The 19,907-nt window shown below is 35.5% G+C and overlaps 3 protein-coding genes across 4 annotated transcripts in view; all 3 read left to right on the top strand.

The window, feature by feature from the left end:
- Nucleotides 1–8,130, top strand: part of LOC127831127 (uncharacterized) — a 43,936-nt gene extending 35,806 nt beyond the window's left edge. The window contains exons 2-5 of the mRNA XM_052356117.1: nucleotides 1,853–2,832; nucleotides 4,015–4,358; nucleotides 5,552–5,617; nucleotides 8,038–8,130. Of these exons, the coding sequence (XP_052212077.1) occupies nucleotides 1,853–2,832; nucleotides 4,015–4,358; nucleotides 5,552–5,617; nucleotides 8,038–8,130 (1,483 nt within the window). The remainder of the gene's footprint in view (nucleotides 1–1,852; nucleotides 2,833–4,014; nucleotides 4,359–5,551; nucleotides 5,618–8,037) is intronic.
- The window catches only part of LOC127831123 (uncharacterized), a 226,708-nt gene that overhangs the window by 79,896 nt on the left and 126,905 nt on the right, over nucleotides 1–19,907 (top strand). The window lies entirely within an intron of this gene.
- Nucleotides 1–19,907, top strand: part of LOC127880592 (uncharacterized) — a 232,727-nt gene that overhangs the window by 203,566 nt on the left and 9,254 nt on the right. The gene's annotated exons all lie outside the window — the stretch shown is intronic.

The raw sequence follows: 19,907 nt of genomic DNA, 5'->3' as shown, positions 1-19,907 counted from the left end.
GAAATTAACATTTAAATGTGAAAATAGCTCATAAACAGCGATTGGCTTTTGCTTTGCTGCCATTTAACTATTTTTTTTTCAAATAATGAGAAAAAAGTAATTTTTTAAAAATTGTTGTTTTTCTTATTTTGTGTAGGATAAAGTAAAGTGAAAATATTACACATATAGCCCAATATTTTAAAAAATCATTGACTCTAGGCTTGCTTCTTAATGACATTTCAATATCACATATAAATAAACAATAGACCTTTCTCTTGGAGCCTCCTTTTAAACATTTCACAATGGCGTCTTCTTTTCCACGTATAGATCGTGTGACAACAACAATAGCAAAATAATCACAATAGGTTAAATAACAACAAAACATATTGGAAGATAGTAGACCAGGTTGGAATTGCTATAAGCCGCTCATCACAGGCTAGTCTAAGATTGCTTATACTAAGACTTTATTAAGAAATAGAGGACTTCCTGTAAGAATGATTTGCGGGGTTATTTTGCTTTGCATCTGTCCTTTATCAGTTGGTCCGTAGACTAATTGTTTTCACATGATATCTAGGGAATGCTTTGACTTACATCCATGCAATATGTTTTATGTTTACATCAGGAAGATTAAGATGTAAATCCATGTGAAGGTCCATAGGTCAAAGGTCACATAAGCTTATATCATGAAATTATAAAGGTGTAGTAGTCAGTTTCAGTACCTGTATTACCCATTATAACAATTGATAAAACACTGTAGGAATATTGGACATGCTACATTTACCCTATTACCAGATGAAAATCGATAGTATAACAACGATCGTATAAACTTTAGCTTTAGATTATCACTATTTTTCTATCAGATTTGTGTTTTTTTCAAAAAATTGGAGAATATGTTTTTGTCAACTATGGAAAGATAAAATAGTCAAAAATGCGATATTTTATTGTTATTAATGGGAAAAGGGAGGACATAATAGGATACAAAGAATTTTATGTGTGTTTTGGATAAAGATCAAGTTTATCATGCTCGACTCGAACCATGGTAGCACTCGGCAAGTCTCGCGCTACCATGGTTGCATGATAAACTTGATCTTTATCCAAAACTCACATAATATTCTCTATATATATTACAGTACTGCCATTATTTAATCTTTCAGTCATTGAATTTGAATCCACTTATGACAGGTGTTTGTGAACAATATATTATTTTCATTGCTGGCTTATTTAAAAATGTTTGAGAATAGATATTAATTATAAGTCGTGCCTGCTTTGTGTGGGGTGGCATCAATGATCTTTTCTTGCATGAGTTATTATTTATAGTGTAGTCAAGGTTTGCAATATTAAAAGTGAAAACAATGTAAACAACTAGAAATGTGTTCTTAGTACATGGATACCTCTACAATCTAATTTGTTCCACAACTGCACAAATATGGAGTTGCAAGAGTGTACCTGACGATTAATATGTTACTGTAGACGTATACCTCTATCAACAATCCTTTTTGAGGTATGCTTCTCACTATTGAAAGAAATATGATTGTTTGGTTAAAGGGACATAACTCTTCTTATGTAAGAAGACATTTCACATGGTGGGTAATACTTTTAGAATATTTCATCCCACTATCAGCTGTACTCTTTGAGTACCTCACAACACAATTTTATATGTGATTTATTTACTAAACAGTGGCGATAACTCTGGGTATGTTGAAAATAGACAAGGAAAAGGGCAAATCTGTATACCCCCATATTAAGCCTAAGAAAAGAGTTCTTTTTTTCATGTTTGTTTTATTTTAAACTGTATACTTGTTTGAAGTATTACATAATATCGCTTACTTATTCCTAGGTATGTTCATGACATTGTATTATTTGGTCATTTCAGCCAGTGCAGTAAAGTGACTCCAATTAATGAGCTGACCAACACGCAGCCCACAGACCTACAGGGACTGTCAGTGGAGCTCAAAACTGTCCTGGGAGAAATCAAGAGCCTACAGATCAGTCAGGAGGCCAGCGTTGAGTCATTGCAGAAAACATACAAGGAACATAGGGCAGATATGATCGAACAAATGCGTGGCAATTTAAACACTAATTTAGATAAGTGTGGTAATAATTGTGTGGGCACATCGGGAAAAATTGAGCAATATATAAAAGACAACATGTGTAGGAGTGTTCTTTCTATCTTGAATGAATTTGATAATATTACTTTGAAGGAACTAAATGAGATGAAAGATGAAGTTATAAGCATAAAAGGGTCAGTTACAAGTTCCATTAATAAATGCACCAGTCTTCACAATGACTTGTTGCAATTACTTGAAATCGTTCAGAAAATTGGAGATAATAAGGAGCTCTGCCTTATAGCCAGCATAAAATGTAAGCATATAATACAGCAGGCATTGACTCTGCTTGGAAAGTCAGGCAAGGTGTTTAAGGTCCAGGGGAAGTCTGAGTACAATGTGAGAATACCAAGTGATTCAGTTACATGTGATTTCTCAGGCATATGTGTTCTTCCAGATGGACAGGTCCTGGTTGTAGACTGGAGAAAAAAGAATGTCAAGCTGCTGAACCATCAGTACCAGGTGGTGAGTCACTTGGATGTGAATGCTCGGCCATTTGACATTTGTTTGATCACACCTAGTGAGGTTGCTGTGACTGTGAATGCTAGCAACATACATGAGGTCCGGTTTATCACTGTCAACCAGGGAAAGCTTGTTCCTGGCAGGAAGTTTCAGTTACAACATGAATGTAGAGGTATTGCCCATCAACATGGAGATCTTTTTGTCACCTCTGATAAAGAAATGTTCAAATACACACTGAATGGCAAACTGATCTGCAGACTCTATGAAGCTTTGGGTTATAATACAGGTAAGAATCATGGTGAATCCATCCTGATAACATTTATATTATGTACAGGGATTTTTCTAGCCATTGTGGGAAAAGGAGTCTAGTCAAATTGTGTTATTTTAAATCCATACAATGACAAATTTGGGAATTTTTATGGACTAAATGAACCGAATTGGGATTTATTTTTTTAATCAACAGATATTGACCCATAAGGCCTTTATCTTTTTTTTTAAATCATATAAATTATAGTTATATACTTTGTGAGATGAAAATAAAATAAAATTCAGATGTCATAGCAGAAAACCCGCTGATGTATTATAAAAATTTTGTCCTATAATTCATATGTGCCCTTTGAATGCTACATGTACAGTACATTGTAGCCAAAACAAGATTCAGAAATATTGATTTATAAACATGAGTAATGAAGTATTTTGACTGTCACTACATGACATGTCTATAAATAGAAACTGAGTTCCTGGGAAAGAGACACTTTCTGACCCTGTCTTAATTTTGTGGTTGTTTAATGATTGTACATGTACAATATGTTTGATAGATTGAACAATTTCATAGCAACATATAACAAAGGTACTCTTGTGGTTGTATTCTTTTATGAAGCGTTCAAATGTATGTATTAATTATATTGTAATTATAGTAGTACAGTAATTTAAACATTTTGCTGTTGAAATTGGTTTGGTAACAAACTAGCTAGAAAAGTTTCAATAACTTTTGTTTTGAATATTATTTTTCTTGTTATAAACACTTGAAGAACACAAATAACGATGTAACACGGCACATGAATAATGTCTGCTTTGGTCAATTTCACTCATTTCAGTACATAGTTATCACATGTATACATGCATGGGCAATCTATTCATGCTGCACATAGTAACATGAAACATGTTGATTGAACTGTGCAATTGTTTTTGTATGTGTAATTGTTTCTATCTGTGTAATTGTTTTGCTTCAATTTATATCTAACTCACCAGTCGCATTTAAACATGTCAAACGTTAACACAATAGCTCTGCTACTTAAGTTAATTGTCATGCGTAGCTATTGAATCATTGAAATGTATGCATATATTTTAGATGTGTAAAAGCCTCTTTATAACAACATATGCGTAAAACAATATCACTGCAGTATGTTTAATAAGATTATTTAACATTGACAGTAATTCAATATCTTGATGTTACTCTGTTTTGCAGTAGACAAGTGTGCTGTGAGTCCCACAGGAGACAGGCTGTACATCATCAGCAGGTACCAGAACAAGCTTCTCACCCTGGCCAGGGATGGCACACTCCTGGCTACATTCACAGATCCAGTACTAGATGGCCTATTTGGTCTACATGTGACCCCTGCAGGCCAGGTGCTGGTCTGTGGACACTATCCCAGCACTGTACTACAGGTGGGCTGGGAGGGAGAGAGTAAGCTGGCTAATCTTGCTACTCAGAAGGATGGAGTGTGGTCTCCAATGTCAGTCTGCTACAGCAGCACCACATCCTCCATCATTGTGGGACTGTTGGTGGACGACACCATCCTGGTGTTCAGAGTGGAATAGTGTGTACATGTATGTATTAGTTGTTGTAATTAGTGATTAGTATTTCAATGACAATGTGTTGGTTAGCATACGAACATAGTAGTGTGTGATGTTACAATACAACATTGTGTGTGTAGTTAAAGATACAAATAATTTATGTGCACATATTGTTATCTGATTATACAATGTGAATGTTTTTGTTGGAACATAAGATCTAATGCATATTATGTTATGTTGTCATAACGTTTTTGTCATTATCGTCCTAAATTTTAGTTCTTGTAAACTTTCCATGAAAAAACAAAGCATTTCACATGAAATTTTAACATATAGATGCACATGTACATAGCAACTAGGGCTATTTTTAGACTTTCATTTCTATAAATACCATGCCATGTAAGAAATGTAAATGGATGAATACTTTCATTTATAAAATATGAAATTGTTTAAGTAACCTTTCGAGTAGTATATATTAATACTTTTCGCAATATTTACAGATATGTAACACTTTTAATGCCCCCTTTCGAAGAAGAGGGGGTACATTGTTTTGCACATATGTCCGTATGTCCGTCCGTCCACCAGATGGTTTCCGGATGATAACTCAAGAACGCTTAGGTCTAGGATCATGAAACTTAATAGGTACATTGATCATGACTTGCAGATGACCCCTATTGATTTTCAGGTCACTAGGTCAAAGGTCAAGGTCACAGTGACTCAACTTAGAAAAATGGTTTCCGGATGATAACTCAAGAACGCTTATGCCTAGGATCATGAAACTTCATAGGTACATTGATCATGACTCGCAGATGACCCCTATTGAGTTTCAGGTCACTAGGTCAAAGGTCAAGGTGACTTGACAAAGTAAAATGGTTTCCGGATGATAACTCAAGAAAGCTAACGCCTAGGATCATGAATTTTCATTGGTACATTGATCATGACTTGCAGATGACCCCTATTGATTTTCAGGTCACTAGGTTAAAGGTTACAGTGCCAAAAAATGTATTCACATGATGGCTGCCACCGCAACTGACAGCCCATATCGGGGCATGCATGTTTTACGAACAGACCTTGTTAAATGTGAGATTTATTAATTTGTCGTATTTTATGTTGTTGAACATTTGTTATTTATTTTTTATTACATTTATATAAATATGTGTGAGTCCTAAATATAAATACAATAAATACATCAATCTATTCTGCTTTTCCAGTGGCTGCTGAGTCAGGACAACAATGATGAGGATGTGGTGGACAAGAATGACCTGAGTACGCAGAAGGTAAAATAGACGTTTTAATTGAAAGGCCTTTTCTTGGCTACTTTGGGAAAAAAATGCGATTTTGACATTTTTTGTGCGAAAAGTTCATTGATTTCAGCAAAACTAATATAATATAACTCTTTCTTATACTTCAAATTATGAAAATAAAATCATAGTATGATAGTAATATACTTTTCTAGATTTAATTGAAAAATAATTGAGATATATTAATCATAAGGCACTTATTAAAAAAAGAAAAAACGCTATTCGTATGGGTCCGTTTCACTTGCCCATAAATGTACAAGGAAAAGGCATGCTTGTTTATTTCTTATGTATTATGAATGCAAAACAGATGAGGTGGAAAAGAACAGTATGAATTTACATAAGGTAAACTATCCTTTTTAATTGTTTGTAAACTGTAAACCATTCATATTTGTCTGCATGAAATTTCCTGGTTGAAAAGACTTTCGTGGACACAGTAGTTAAGCGTGGATTGCTCAGTTTGGACAAATAAATGAGGAATTTGTGTCAGTGTGTTTGTGTTAAATTTGTGGATCTGTAAAGCCTTACAATCAATACACAATAATGTCCCAATAAAAATAATGATTTGACTGTGTACCTCCGTATTAAGAATAATAAAGATGAATTGGACAATACTGATACGATTTCACAAAAGGTAAAATGACTTTTTTTACTTGAGAATCCATAACGCAAACCCTTCTTCAGATCGGGGCTTTCCAAACATGAGTAACAGAGAATTTCAAAATGGAATTCAAATTAAGCATTGTTCTGTGAAAAGGGGGCTTAATGCATTCAAATTAATTCAGGGACAATATTTTCTGCTTTTGAGGAATATTTGTTTAAAGGAAATTTCTTCTAAACAAAAATCAAATCTTAGCTGAAATTGTCGTCCCAGGTTAGCCTGTGAGGACAGCACAGGCTTATATGGGACGACACTTTATGCACATGAATTAAGCCCAATTTTCCCAGAACAAGGCTCGAGTTCTTAAGTCGAAATTTATTTGAAAAAAATGCAATAATGTATGTACAATAAAAATGTATGAAGAGAACCTATTCATGTATTAGGCCTTGTTCACAGATTAGTAGAATGGCAATTTTGTACTAATTATAATATTCAGCAATAAATATTAAGATTGTATTAAAACTAAGGAATACACCTGCCTAAGAAACGAAAAAATGAATAAAATAAAGCATTACAAACACTAGGTCAAAGGTCAAGGTCACAGTGACAAAAACATATTTTTCATATTGGTTTCCTCAACATTACAGCAACTGCTCAGCACAGAAGATGACTGTCTGATAAAAAGGCTCAGCCGTATCACAGTCCAGTGATGAGGGGGGATGATGCGGTCGTTCCATGTCTTAAGATCACATCATGAAAGACATTTTAGCTGACACTTGGAAGGGAGAGAACTGAAGATCTGCAACAGCAGTGAGTTGTTTACCTGAAGTTACTGTTTAATTAATTTAGCTGACATTAACAAGGGAGAGAACTTTTGATCTGCACCAACAATGAGTTGTTGCCCTTGTTGTTATTAAGTTTATGAAGCTGACACTAACAAGGGATATAACTGTAGATCTGCACAAGCAGTGAGTTGTTGCCCTTGTTGCTATTAAGTTTATGAAGCTGACACTAACAAGGGATATAACTGAAGATCTGCACAAGCAGTGAGTTGTTGCCTTTTAGTTGCCTTCTAATTATATCTGCCACTGTTTGTTGATTTACTTTTAAATGTTTGTCTATTGAAACATGTATCTAAAATAAAACACCTTTGGGGCATTTTTAAAAGCTAAGTGATTAATTGAATAAGTACCATAAGAAAACATTACATTTTCCATAATATTTGTGTTGTTATACAGGACAGAACTGGCAAACACAAATAAATGAGTCGTGCTGTGGGAAATTGGGGCTTAATGCATGTACTCGAATTGTTATTCCATATTCGTCTGCAAAGTGCACAGACTAATAGGGACAACACTTTCCTCTTCAAAGGTATTTTTCGTTGAAAGGAATTGTCCTTTTTATAAAACTCCAGTCTAGTGGGAAAGTGTCCTACCTGATTAGCTTATGTGGACTTGACATGCTTATTTGAGACGACAACAATTAATATGAGCTGCATATTAGTTTTCGAAATGACATCTCTTCAAGTTGTGGAAAAAATCGTTATTATGAATTTACAGGTTAATATAACATTGACCAACACTTTTAATGTTTTAATACGAAATGATTGGATTGAACAAATTGTCATGCTTTTTTGGGCAAGGAACCAATGCAATGCCTGATTAAAAATTGATGAGAATGAAATGTATCTGTTGAAAACCTTCTTATCCTTTCCAATAAAGAGGCATAGTTTGTTATAGAGTGTTCTATGAACTTTTTTGTTAATGTTTCATATCACACATGGTGCTGTTGATTTCAGGTGAGCATGAGCATTGTTATCGAGTTGACGTGGCAACAGCACCAGTCGGACCCCCAGGAGCCTCAGTCCAGGACAACCCTTCCCCTCCCATGACCCATCGCTCCACCCCTTTGACCTCCTGCCTCAAAGCTTCTTTGAACAATACCATTCTGCTGGAATGTCTGAGCATGTTGAGTTTTCACAAGCTGTTGTCAACAACTGCCGTCTCTGTGTCGATCGATCAGCACTCGAGCCTGAGTAGTTTGTGAAGCTCCAGAGCCGAAAAATAAAAAGTTGGAAACCTTGTTACATGCTTTGTGGGACTAACAGAGCAACAGCGAATAATGGGAGAAAATCAAGAAACAGTTAAAGAGTGAAAATTGGAAGCATTAGCTATCCAAAGGGGCTACTTCTGATTTCAATAGTAGAAGCATAATGGACCATCCTGATTTGTCCTCTAATGCGTCCAAAATGTTCAAAACGAACATGCTTTTTACGCAGTTGCTGACAAAAAAACTTTGTTATGAACACTCATAGCATGATAAATACATCGAGTGTGGTTCAGGCGCAAATTCTGCCCATCATCATTAACAAGGTGCTTAAGGTGCATCCATCAGGGTTGTTACAAGCACTTCACACTCCAAGACAAAATGGCCTCGCATTGAATAGACACTAGATAAAGCTTGAAAAATGACAGCAGTTTTGTTGTGTGGTCAAGTATGCCCTTTGACTCTCAACCCGACATAAGGTAGAACTCAAACTCGGCCCTCAGCAATATCAGCGAGGCTAGCAGTTTTGTTGTTTGGTCCAGTATGCACTTTGACTCTCAACCTGACATAAGGTAGAACAGCAGTTTTGTTGTGTGGTCCAGTATGCCCTTTAACTCTCAACCCGACATTAGGTGGAACTCAAACTCGGCCCTCAGCAATATCAGCGAGGCAAGCATGTCATCTCACCTTCTTCAGCCTCAGGTGAGACCATACAGTTTTATTTATATTGAAAATTAGGGCTGATTATTCAGTTCCATTTCTAATCTCAAAACATCTATATTTTAACATAATTTCTGGTAAAAATTCCCAATTGACAGTTTGCCATAAAAAAGGACACTTTTCACAGAGCTAGCCCCATGTTCTAGCGCATGTCTAAGTCTTTTAGAAGAATTACTCGCTTAATATTCTTATTTCACTAAGTTATTACTATTTTGAAGTTATAGATGTTTTAAAAATTGTTTATGTTGTTTATTTCACAAAAACTGTGAAACCATTTATTTTCGTCAGCTCGAAATTGTGTGTTGAAGAAAAATGACTATTTCATCAGCACTTCAATTTATTAATTTATGATTAAACAAAATTAACAAAATTGTGTCAGTAAATACCCAGTTTGTTTTTAGTACATTTCCGCGATAAATTGCGGTGGGAAAAATGGGAAAACCCTTGAGAGTAACTTGCAAGAGGTAGACCATGTTTAGCACATGTAAATTCACTAGTCTTTTATTATCAGGTTAATTTTTTTTGTGTTATTGGTCACTGTCGTTACTAGCCCTTCCTTACTGTATGCCATTAACAAGTTCATTGTTATGAATGAAGCTGATTGGTGGGACTGAATAACTGTTTACATACCATTTTTAACCAGGATTTCCGAAGGAAAAAACTGGTTATTAGATTGGCGAATGCGGGCGGGCTGGCTGGCTGGCTGGCTGGCTGGCTGGCGGGCTGGCGGGCAGGCGGAACAAGCTTGTCCGGGCCATAACTTTGTCGTTCATTGTGAGATTTTAAAATCATTTGGCACATTTGTTCACCATCATTAGACGGTGTGTCGCGCGAAACAATTACATCAATATCTCCAAGGTCAAGGTCACACTTTGAGTTCAAAGGTAAAAAATAGCCATAAATGAGCTTGTCTGGGCTATAACTATTTCATTCATTATGAGATTTTAAAATCATTTGGCACATTTGTTCACCATCATGGGACGGTGTGTCGCAAGAAAGAATCACGTCAATTACTCCAATGTAAAGGTCGCCACGACTAAAAATAGATTTATTTTAAAACAAACTAACAAAGGGGGTTAATTTTGTTTGTTCATTTCAAAAGTTCAGTTTGAGTTGTCTCCCTTTATCAGATTTTTGTTCACAATGAAAACCTGGTTTTGTGATAATTTTGTCCCTTGTTCTAATATTAATATATTGCCATAAATAATATTCAATTATAGGATATATATTATATATATCCTATAATTGAATATAATTTATGGCAATTTATTACAGAATGTTTAACTACATGTATATCGGACAATAATGTCAATGAATTAAACAAATTTGAATTGATACACAAACATTAGATAATAGTAAATGTACGTAAACGCAAACAATCAAACACACATTAATACTTGTTTTATTTCTTTGTAATTAAAATTCAGAATGTATATCAGTCAGTTGTTGAGCATAAAGCGTTATTGTCTTTGATCCAGATCCGCCGTTTGCCTGCAACACCCCTGAAAACACACACAACGGATAATACAGTTGTAAGCAATTAACGCTAATCATTACTATTGTACCTTAGTGAAGTCAATGTTTTCAATACAGCTTTTGGATTGTAATTAGAATTGATTATAGTTTAAATCAGAGCCCAGATGTTTGCGAGAAACAATGGTGCTATATTGCTTTTATATCCCAATGCACACAATTTCAACACTAGAAGTGAAACTTTAAATCTAAGGTGTGTCCTACAAAAAGATGGCATATAATGTAGATACACTGTATAACTACATGTTGTATCTTTACAATATCACTTATATTGCATAGTTTTAACCAGAATAGGCAATAATGACTATTAAAAGTATAAAAGTCCCCTGTAGCAAGGTAGCAAGATAGAATGTGGTACACTGAATTCACCACAGACATCCATCTGTATTTCTGTATCTGTGTCTAATCCATAGCCAAACGTGTGTGATCAAGTACTCATCCACTTACAGTATTCAACTCACATCTATTTGTTTCATAAGATATGCTATACAGTTGTATAGTCTCACATTTAAAGTTTAAAAAAGTATCACATTTAACATTGTATAGTCTCACATTTAAACTTGTATAGTTTCACCTTTAAAGGTGTACAGTGTAACATTTTAATTTGTTTAGTCACACATTTAAAGTTGTTATAGTCTCAAATGTAAAGTTGTATATGTTCACTTTTAAAGGGGTACAGTCTAACATTTTAAGTTGTGTAGTGTCACATTTAAAGTTGTATTGCTCAATCTCATAGTAAAGGGGTCATCCAACAGATTTTGGCATGTATTGAATGAAGCATGTCATTAAATGCTTTATGTTGATAAATTTAAACATTTGACCCAAATATCTCCAGAAAAAACACACAAGTATACAACTTTAAAAAAGAAAAACATGTCCTCATATATATGACATTTGACCTTAAAGGATGACCTTGACCTTTCACCACTCAAAATGTGCAGCTCAATGAGAAACACATGCATGTCAAGTATCAAGTTGCTAGCTTCAATATTTCAAAAGTGACATATATTTGACCTTTGACCTTAAAGGATGACCTTGACCTTGATCTTTTACAACTCAAAATGTGCAGCTCTCTGTGATACACATGCAGGCCAAATATGAAGTTGCTATCTTTTATTATTGCAAAAGGTATGGCAAATGTTAAAGTTGGAGCAAACCAACAGACCAACAGACAGGGCAAAGACAATATGTCCTCCACTATAGTGGTGGGGCAAAAAAAAACACACCCTCAACAGGGCTCCAACAACTGACCCCTGGAGTCCTGGAGTTAAAAGTCTCCCGCCTAGACCACTCGACCATCCATGTTTATGCTCAGAGCGGATGTATATTTACCTATATAAGCAATCCTCGTAGTTTCCCAAAATATAACTACAACAACTGTTACAGAACTCTCCAAATTATTCAACCGTTTCGCGTCGCACGACGCTTTATAATTCGTCTTCAAATCATCAAAAGATGCATATGATGGACATTTAAAAGCATTGTTAATTGTCTGTATTACTTTTTCCTCAAAAATATCATGAAAAAAGAAAATTTGTGAATCTGAAACAACTTTATTTAATTATGTCAATGTACCAATCTGTTGGACTGCCCCTTTAAAAGTAATGCAGTCTCACATTTGAATGTTTTTTATCTCACATGTTAAGTTTTCCTTTTCAGCAAACAGTATTAGCCAACAAGACAAACCTCGTTGAAGTAAATGTTGATGGCAATCCGCACCCCCTTCTTTAACAAATACTACAACTTGCTCAAGAAATTAAGTACCAAGACGTCTTGCATCAGCCTAGCACGCCACATCTTCTCCAATGTTGGCTACAGCAACACTTCAAACCGCAGAGCCTTGATGAGTCCGACTTTCGTCCCATCGTTGATGTTGCTTAGCAACGATTCAATGCTGGACATGGACAACTTGTTCCAGACGAGTTGCTGAAGTGGACAAGATTTGTCATTACACAGCAGATAGAGCAGGCGTTAAGTGACTTTCTGTAAATGTGACTGACCTCCATTATTATGATGTTGCTCTGAAATAGTGTGAACCTGACGCCTGAGGAGCAGTCTGTGATTGACGCCATTTAGCACCAGCTGTTTACTGACATACCCGATTTTGGGTTTGTTGAATTTGGCATCTGGACTTGCACCATCTCTGTCTGTATCCCATTCAAAGCAGCAGCAACATTAACAACAACAACAGGTAGTAGTTCCGCCTCGCTCTTGGAAAATAGGGCTTAATGCATGAGGATAGTGTTGTCCCAGAAAATCATGTAAAGTTTGCTCAGGCAAATCAGAGGCAACCCTTTCTGAATAAACCTTAAACAAAATATTCCATAAAAGCAGAAATATCATAACTGAAAAGATGTACAGACTGCACAGGCATATCTGGGACAACACTAGCCACATGCATTATGCCCCGTTTTTACATTTTGCGTGAATTGGTATATAACTGTGTTTACCTGTAATGGAAAATGTCTACACCGAACAGCCTTTTAACTGATATCGTATGAAGTAAGCAGTATGTTTAATGTTTTTACTTTTTGTTCTATATCATTCTAGGTAAAGGGTTAAGGTAGCAAAGCTTTGGCGTGGTATTTAACAATCATGTTGTATTAGTCATTGATACATAGGTCGCTTTATATATTGCATTATATTATCTGATCGTCCATGCAATATTTTAAGTTTCTCTAAATTTTCACCACATTATTTTTTGTTTCTATATTTTCGGACACCTGCAGTTTTGGAATATGTTTGGTATCAACATTTTTGGACGAACATTCATTTTTATTTTGTTTAACTGTCTGAAAACTTAGATTAATTATGGTAGTATAGATTCAACATCACTTACAGCGAATAGTTTTAAGCAGAATATGCAATATTAACACGTAAAATTATGAAGGCCCTGTTAGCAAGATAGAGTATCATATACTGAATTAACCATAGACGTCCATCTGTATTTCTGCATTTCTGTCTAATCCATAGAAAACAACGTGTATGATCAAGTACTCATACACTGACAGTATTAAACTCATATCTATTGATTCTTATCATATGCCATACAGTTGATAATCTTAAACTTTAAAGTTAGAAAATGTTTTACATTTAAAGTTGTAGAGTTTCACATTTAAAGTTGCTTGACTCATGTTAAACTTGGTACTCTAACATAGTGTCACATTAAAAATAAGATTGTCTCAAATTAAAAATTGTTCAGTTTCACATTAAAAATTGTATAGTATCAAACGTAAATTTTTCTTTCTTTGCAAATATTATTAACCAACAAGATGAACATTAATGAATTTTAGAGGTGCATATCTTCATGAAAATATATTATATACTTTAACAATTTTCTTAACAAAAGAAAAGTACGATAGGGAGATTTTAGGTCAAATTTGGGAAAATATTTACTTTTTTCAATTAGGAATGGGTCCCTTTAAGGCTCTACATTTGAATGAAAAAAAAATACAGTATACTTTTTGAGATTGGAAATCTGCCCCAAAATTGAGCAAAAAATCCAGTGGTATCAATCCCAACTTACATTTTAAAGGGAGCACTGTTGAAAAAATATAATATGCCCTCAGGGCATAGATATACCACCTTATAGTCATTTTTGTAAATCGGAAATTCCAAAACCAAACAGTGCAAATAAAGCAGAGAGGAAAATGACAAAAAAATATACTACACGTCTGTGTTATATTTATATAAAATTTGTTAAAATTTTAAATAATGCCATCCCAGCATCGATTTTACTTAGCAACAATTTAATGCTGTGAATCGACAAATTGTTTCAGACGAGTCGCTTAAACAGAAACTATCTGATCCAACAGATAGAGCAGGCGTTGCGTGACTTGTTCCTTATTGCGACTGACCTCTTGGAAAATAAATAATAAATAAAAGTTGATCTGATATCAGTTTTAGTCATAAAAGGTCAGAACATAGTTTTGTCTATTTTTGGGCCAAAATTCAAACCCTGAACCAAAAGTTTCTCCTTGCATAATTAAAATATCTGTTTAAATCGAGTTGTTGAATTCTCTTTAATTTGAGTAAAAAAATATTTAAATGCATTCAGCACATTTAAAAATTATTTTCTTCATTTATTTTCAATATTTAATTTAATTCCTGCATTTTGTTTTAAGAGCCTGTTCCTCCTGGTCCAGGACCTTTGGACAAATGTTCAAATAGTACTACCCACAGGATGAAGCCACTCTGAATCCGGGGCTCCATACTTTCTTGGCCAGGGGCCAAGACTACCTCGTCAATAAGGTATGTTGGTAATGTAATTTACCATGTATAATGTGTAGTGTTTTACTCCAAATGTCAATGAAAATAGTTTGTGTGTGTTTAATATTAAGGAAACTCTATTCTTACTGCTAACTAAAACAAATCATTTATGTAATTGTAAGCTATTTATAATAGCTGCCATTTGTATTGCTTGGTGGGAGTGGGAGCATACAAATTTGTCCTTGTCTGTAATTCTCCCTGTCCTTCCTTTCATCCTTATTTAAGTCCCAAAGGGACATATAATGTTTGTATCAAGTGTTTTGTTTATATCTCATTTGTATCAAGATCCATCAAACATACTTTATTTCTTAAATATATTTTTAATCAAACAACATTGATTGACTTCTAATATAACTAATGCCATTATTGAGAATATTCAAAAAGGAACATTTGTTTGCTTTTGGGGTAAGACAGTCAATTATTGTTTTCAGTGGAGTGAGGAAGTTTACATGTTTCCGCAGGTGCTCGTAAACATATCTATTTTCTTACTTTGCTGAGAAAAAGAATTCACAGTATTACCCCAAAAGCTAACAAATTTCCCATTTAAGTTAAATTTACAAGGACTATTAACCCATTTATGCCTAGCGTCTGGAAAAAAGTCCTTGGTCAGCAGCGTAGACCTGATTAATAGAATAAGAACAATAAAAAAATATTAAATGTTTAACCAGATGGTTTTCCTTCTTTTTGTTATGCAGCAAAAAATTGGCTAATAGATGAATAAGCTGTGATGTGGAAAAATTGGGCCTAATGCATGTGCTTAAATTGTTGTCACAGATTAGCCTGTGCAGTCAACACAGGCTAATCATGGACAACACTTTCCTCTTAAAGGTATTTTTCATTGAACAAATAATCCTCTTTATGAAAATCCAGTCTAGTCAGTACCCTCCCTTATTAGCTTATGTGAATTTCACATGCTAATCTGGGTCGACATTTTCTAACATTAGTGATCCGCATATTGGCTTATGAAAATACATCTCTGAAAATGGAGTAAAGACAATAGATATAAATGTACAGATAAGTATAGCATTAGCCAACACTTTTCTTGTTTTAATACAAAATGACTTAATTGTATTTATTTTCATGCTATTAAGAACAAGGAACCAATAAAATGCAAGATTAGAAATTCATGTTGTTGAAAACCTTCAAAACCTGTCAAGAGGCATAGTTTGTTATAGATTATAATATAATTTGTTACAAGTTACTATCACCCACTGTGTTTTCAGCAGAGCACCAGCATTGATATCGAGTTGGCCCAGCAACCGCACAAGTCCCGCCTGCAGGAGCCCCAGTCCAGAACGACCCTTCCCCTCCCCAGACTTCTAACTCCTCCCCCTTGACCTCCTGACTCAAAAAGTCAGCATCGTTGAACAACTCCGTTCTGCAGTAAATTCTGAGCATGATTCTGTTCTGAACAAACGCAATGCCCACGTCAAGTTGTCAACACATAAGCCTGGGTAGTTTTGTTAAGCTAGAGTTCCACGTGGGCCTGAGAGGGGCGAGTTTTACAGACACGAAAAGTTATAGCAGTAGTTATGGTAACGCTAACAGTCAGTTGTTGCTGTTGGACATCATAACGAATATCATGAAGAATAAAAAGTTCAATAACTTGTTCCAATCTTTATGGGACAAACAGAAATTGAACAGGAGAAAATCAAGGAACAATACAATCGTAAGCTCTCCTAGTAGGATACTTCTGCTGCTGATAGTTTGGACGACAGTAGGGTTACAGACTGCCCAAGATTGTCCTCGCAGTGGCCGCCAAAATATCATAATAGACTTTTGGCAATGTTACTGACAAAGAAAGGCAGTAATGACTTGGTTGTGAATACCCAGAGCACGATACATCCATGCTGACTCAGAATGGCAGTAATGACTTGGTTGTGAACACATCGAGCACGATACATCCATGCTGACAGAGAAAGGCAGTAATGACTTGGTTGTGAATACCCAGAGCACGATACATCCATGCTGACATAAAAAGGCAGTGATGACTTGGTTGTGAACACCCAGAGCACAATACATCCATGGGGTGTGCATCAGATGGAATTTTGCCTATAATTGTTAACAAGTTGCTAAGAGTGAACACGTCTGGTTTTGTTATGAGCACTTCCCACTCAGAGCCCAAAGGTCCTCGCATTGAAGCGATGCAAAAGAAGACTTTGAAAAATGACAGCAGTTGTGTTGTGTGGTCCAGTAATCCTTTCAACTCTCAACCTGAAGTTGATCAAAACTCAAACTCAGCCCTTTGCAATATCACACCTTGCAACACAGTGTACTTTACCATGAATGTTTTGCGGTTTAAAACACCAAAATTTCAATTAAAAGTTTGTGCTCGTAAAATATTGATACATTGCTATTCTGAGTTCTAATTACGATATCCTTAATATCAATAATAGAGGAAATGTTTGGCATTAAAAAAACAGGTGTGTAAAGTAATTTGTTACAGTGCATATTCATTTGTCACTAAAAAAATTAGGGTTAAGTTTGCTTGTCATTTCCTTTTTAGCAAACATTATAAGACAACAAAACAAACGTCGTTTAAGTGAAAGTCCAAGACAATTCTGACCTAGTTTGGGCACAAGTACAACAACTAAGTAAAGAAATTCACTTTGTCTTGCATCAGCCTACATGTAGAAAGCCTCTTATAAACATCTCCCAAGTTGGCTACATCAACGCTTCCAACAGCGTAACTTGGCATCGACACATTGTTCCGAACGAGTCGCTCGAACTGAAACGATCTGATCCAACAGAGAGCAGGCTCTGCGTGACTCGTCTGTTAATGTGACTGACCTGGATATGTTGCTTTCCAATAATATGAGCCTTACTCCAGATTAGCTGTCTGCGATTGACGCAATTCAACAACAGTTGTTGTCAGGAATTTCCGGCTTTGGGATGGCAATTTGGCGTCGGGGCTTCATCTCTGTCTTTGGCCTGGTCGCAGCAGAAGCAGCAACAAGAACAACAATTAGTATAAGAGCCTTCATCTGGGATATGGGGTTTCATGTATGTGCTTAAAGTGTCATCCCATATTATACTGTGCAGACTGCACATACATTAAGTCCTATTTAAGTGTTACCCAGATTAGCTTGTGCAGACTGCACATACATTAAGTCCTTTTAAAGTGTCATTCCAGATTAGCCTGTGCAGACTGCACATACATTAAGTCATATTAAAGTGTCATCCCATATAAGCCTGTGCAGACTGCACATACATTAAGTCCTATTAAAGTGTCATCTCAGATTAGCCTGTGCAGACTGCACATACACTAAGCCCTATTAAAGTGTCATCCCAGATTAGCCTGTGCAGACTGCACATGCATTAAGTCCTATAAAAGTGTCATCCCAGATTAGCCTGTGCAGACTGCACATACATTAAGTCCTATTAAAGTGTCATCCCAGATTAGCCTGTGCAGACTGCACGTACATCAAGCCCTATTAAAGTGTCATCCCATATTAGCCTGTGCAGACTGCACATACATTAAGCCCTATAAAAGTGTCATCCCAGATTAGCCTGTGCAGACTGCACATACATTAAGCCCTATTTTCCCAGAATGAGGCTCGTATACTACACTTAACATCAGTATTTTATGTGCCTGAAAAGTTCCTAGCATCAAATGGGAATTATGTGCTTTTAAATTGATCACACTTAGTAAATAAAATGCAAATAGCACTTGATCTGATATCAATTTTAATCATAGAAGGTCAGGGCATTAAGTTTTGTATATTTTCGACCGAAATTCAGCCCCTGAACCAAAAGTTTATCGTTGCAGAAAAATCTGCTTTAATAGAGTTGTTAAATTATATTTAATTTTAGAAAAATAATTATGTAAAAGCCTTCAGCTCATTTCAAAATTATTTTCTTCATTTATTTTCAATATTTATTTAAATTTCTGGATTTTGTTTTTAGAGCCTGTTCCTACAGGAACCCATGCAATCATAGATCGGTACCTAGCTGAACAACAGGCTGTCTGGTTAGCTGGGCCCAGGGCCCAGTGACACTTCCTGGCCCAGGACCTTGGGGCCAATGCTCAACTAGTCCTACCCGCAGGGTGGAGCCACACTGAACCTGGGGCTTCATACTTTCTTGGCCAGGGGCCAAGATAGCCTCGTCAATTAGGTAGGTTGGTAATGTAATTAATTATTTATAATGTGCAGTGTTTCACTCAAAATTTCAATATAAACAGTTTGGGTGTGTTTAATATTGATATAACTCTATCCTGGCTGCTAACTTAAACAAATCATTTATGTAAGCGTTAAAAATTTATTATAGCCGCCATTGGTATTGCCTTGAAAGGGCTCAGTGGGGGGCATACACATGTGTCCTTGTCTGTAATTCTCCCCGTCCTTCCTTTCATCCTTCCTTATGTCCGTCCCACCTTTTTAGTGTTGCACGTAACTTAATAAATATTGGTTCCAGAGGGACACAAAATGTTTGTATCAACTGTACAAGTCATAGAAGGCTATGTTTGTATCAAGTGTTTAGTTTTTATCCCATTTGTATCAAGATCCTTCAAACATCATTTATTTCTTAAATATTTTTTTACTCAAGCAACATTGATTGACTGCTTATATAATTGATGCCATTTCAGAATGCAATTAAATTATTTGGTTTACAGGGACACATTCCTGGGATGCCCTAAGGTCTTTCTATCTGTTCCAAAAGGTCTTATGCTCACAAGTTCAAGCCCAGTAGCGATGTCCACATTATCAAACTCTGCATCTCAATAGGTAAGTAACCCTGCTGTTGCAAATGAGTTCACTGTGACAAAGCATTCAGGAGACCCAGTCGTAATAGCCTGAACCTTTTGCTTTCACAAATACCCAATAGGTAAAATTCAATACAAACTGGGGTTTCTGCTCTTCAATTAATTGACCAGTTTATCTAATCTTAGTGGGTTCAGCCACAAACTACTGTATTTAATATAGAAATGTGTAGAAAATGCAAAAGTTTCAAGCTAAACCCTCGAATTTGCATTTTAAATTTAACATCTATAGTTACATTAAAACTCAAAACCACAACAACAATAACATGAAACAATTTATCAGCAGGTACCAACATATTTGACTCTTTAAATCTTGACAAAATCAGGTTCCATATTAA

Source organism: Dreissena polymorpha, chromosome 5, assembly GCF_020536995.1.
Source record: "Dreissena polymorpha isolate Duluth1 chromosome 5, UMN_Dpol_1.0, whole genome shotgun sequence".
NCBI classification, from domain to species: Eukaryota; Metazoa; Mollusca; class Bivalvia; order Myida; family Dreissenidae; genus Dreissena; species Dreissena polymorpha.
This window is presented reverse-complemented; position numbering and strand designations above follow the sequence as displayed.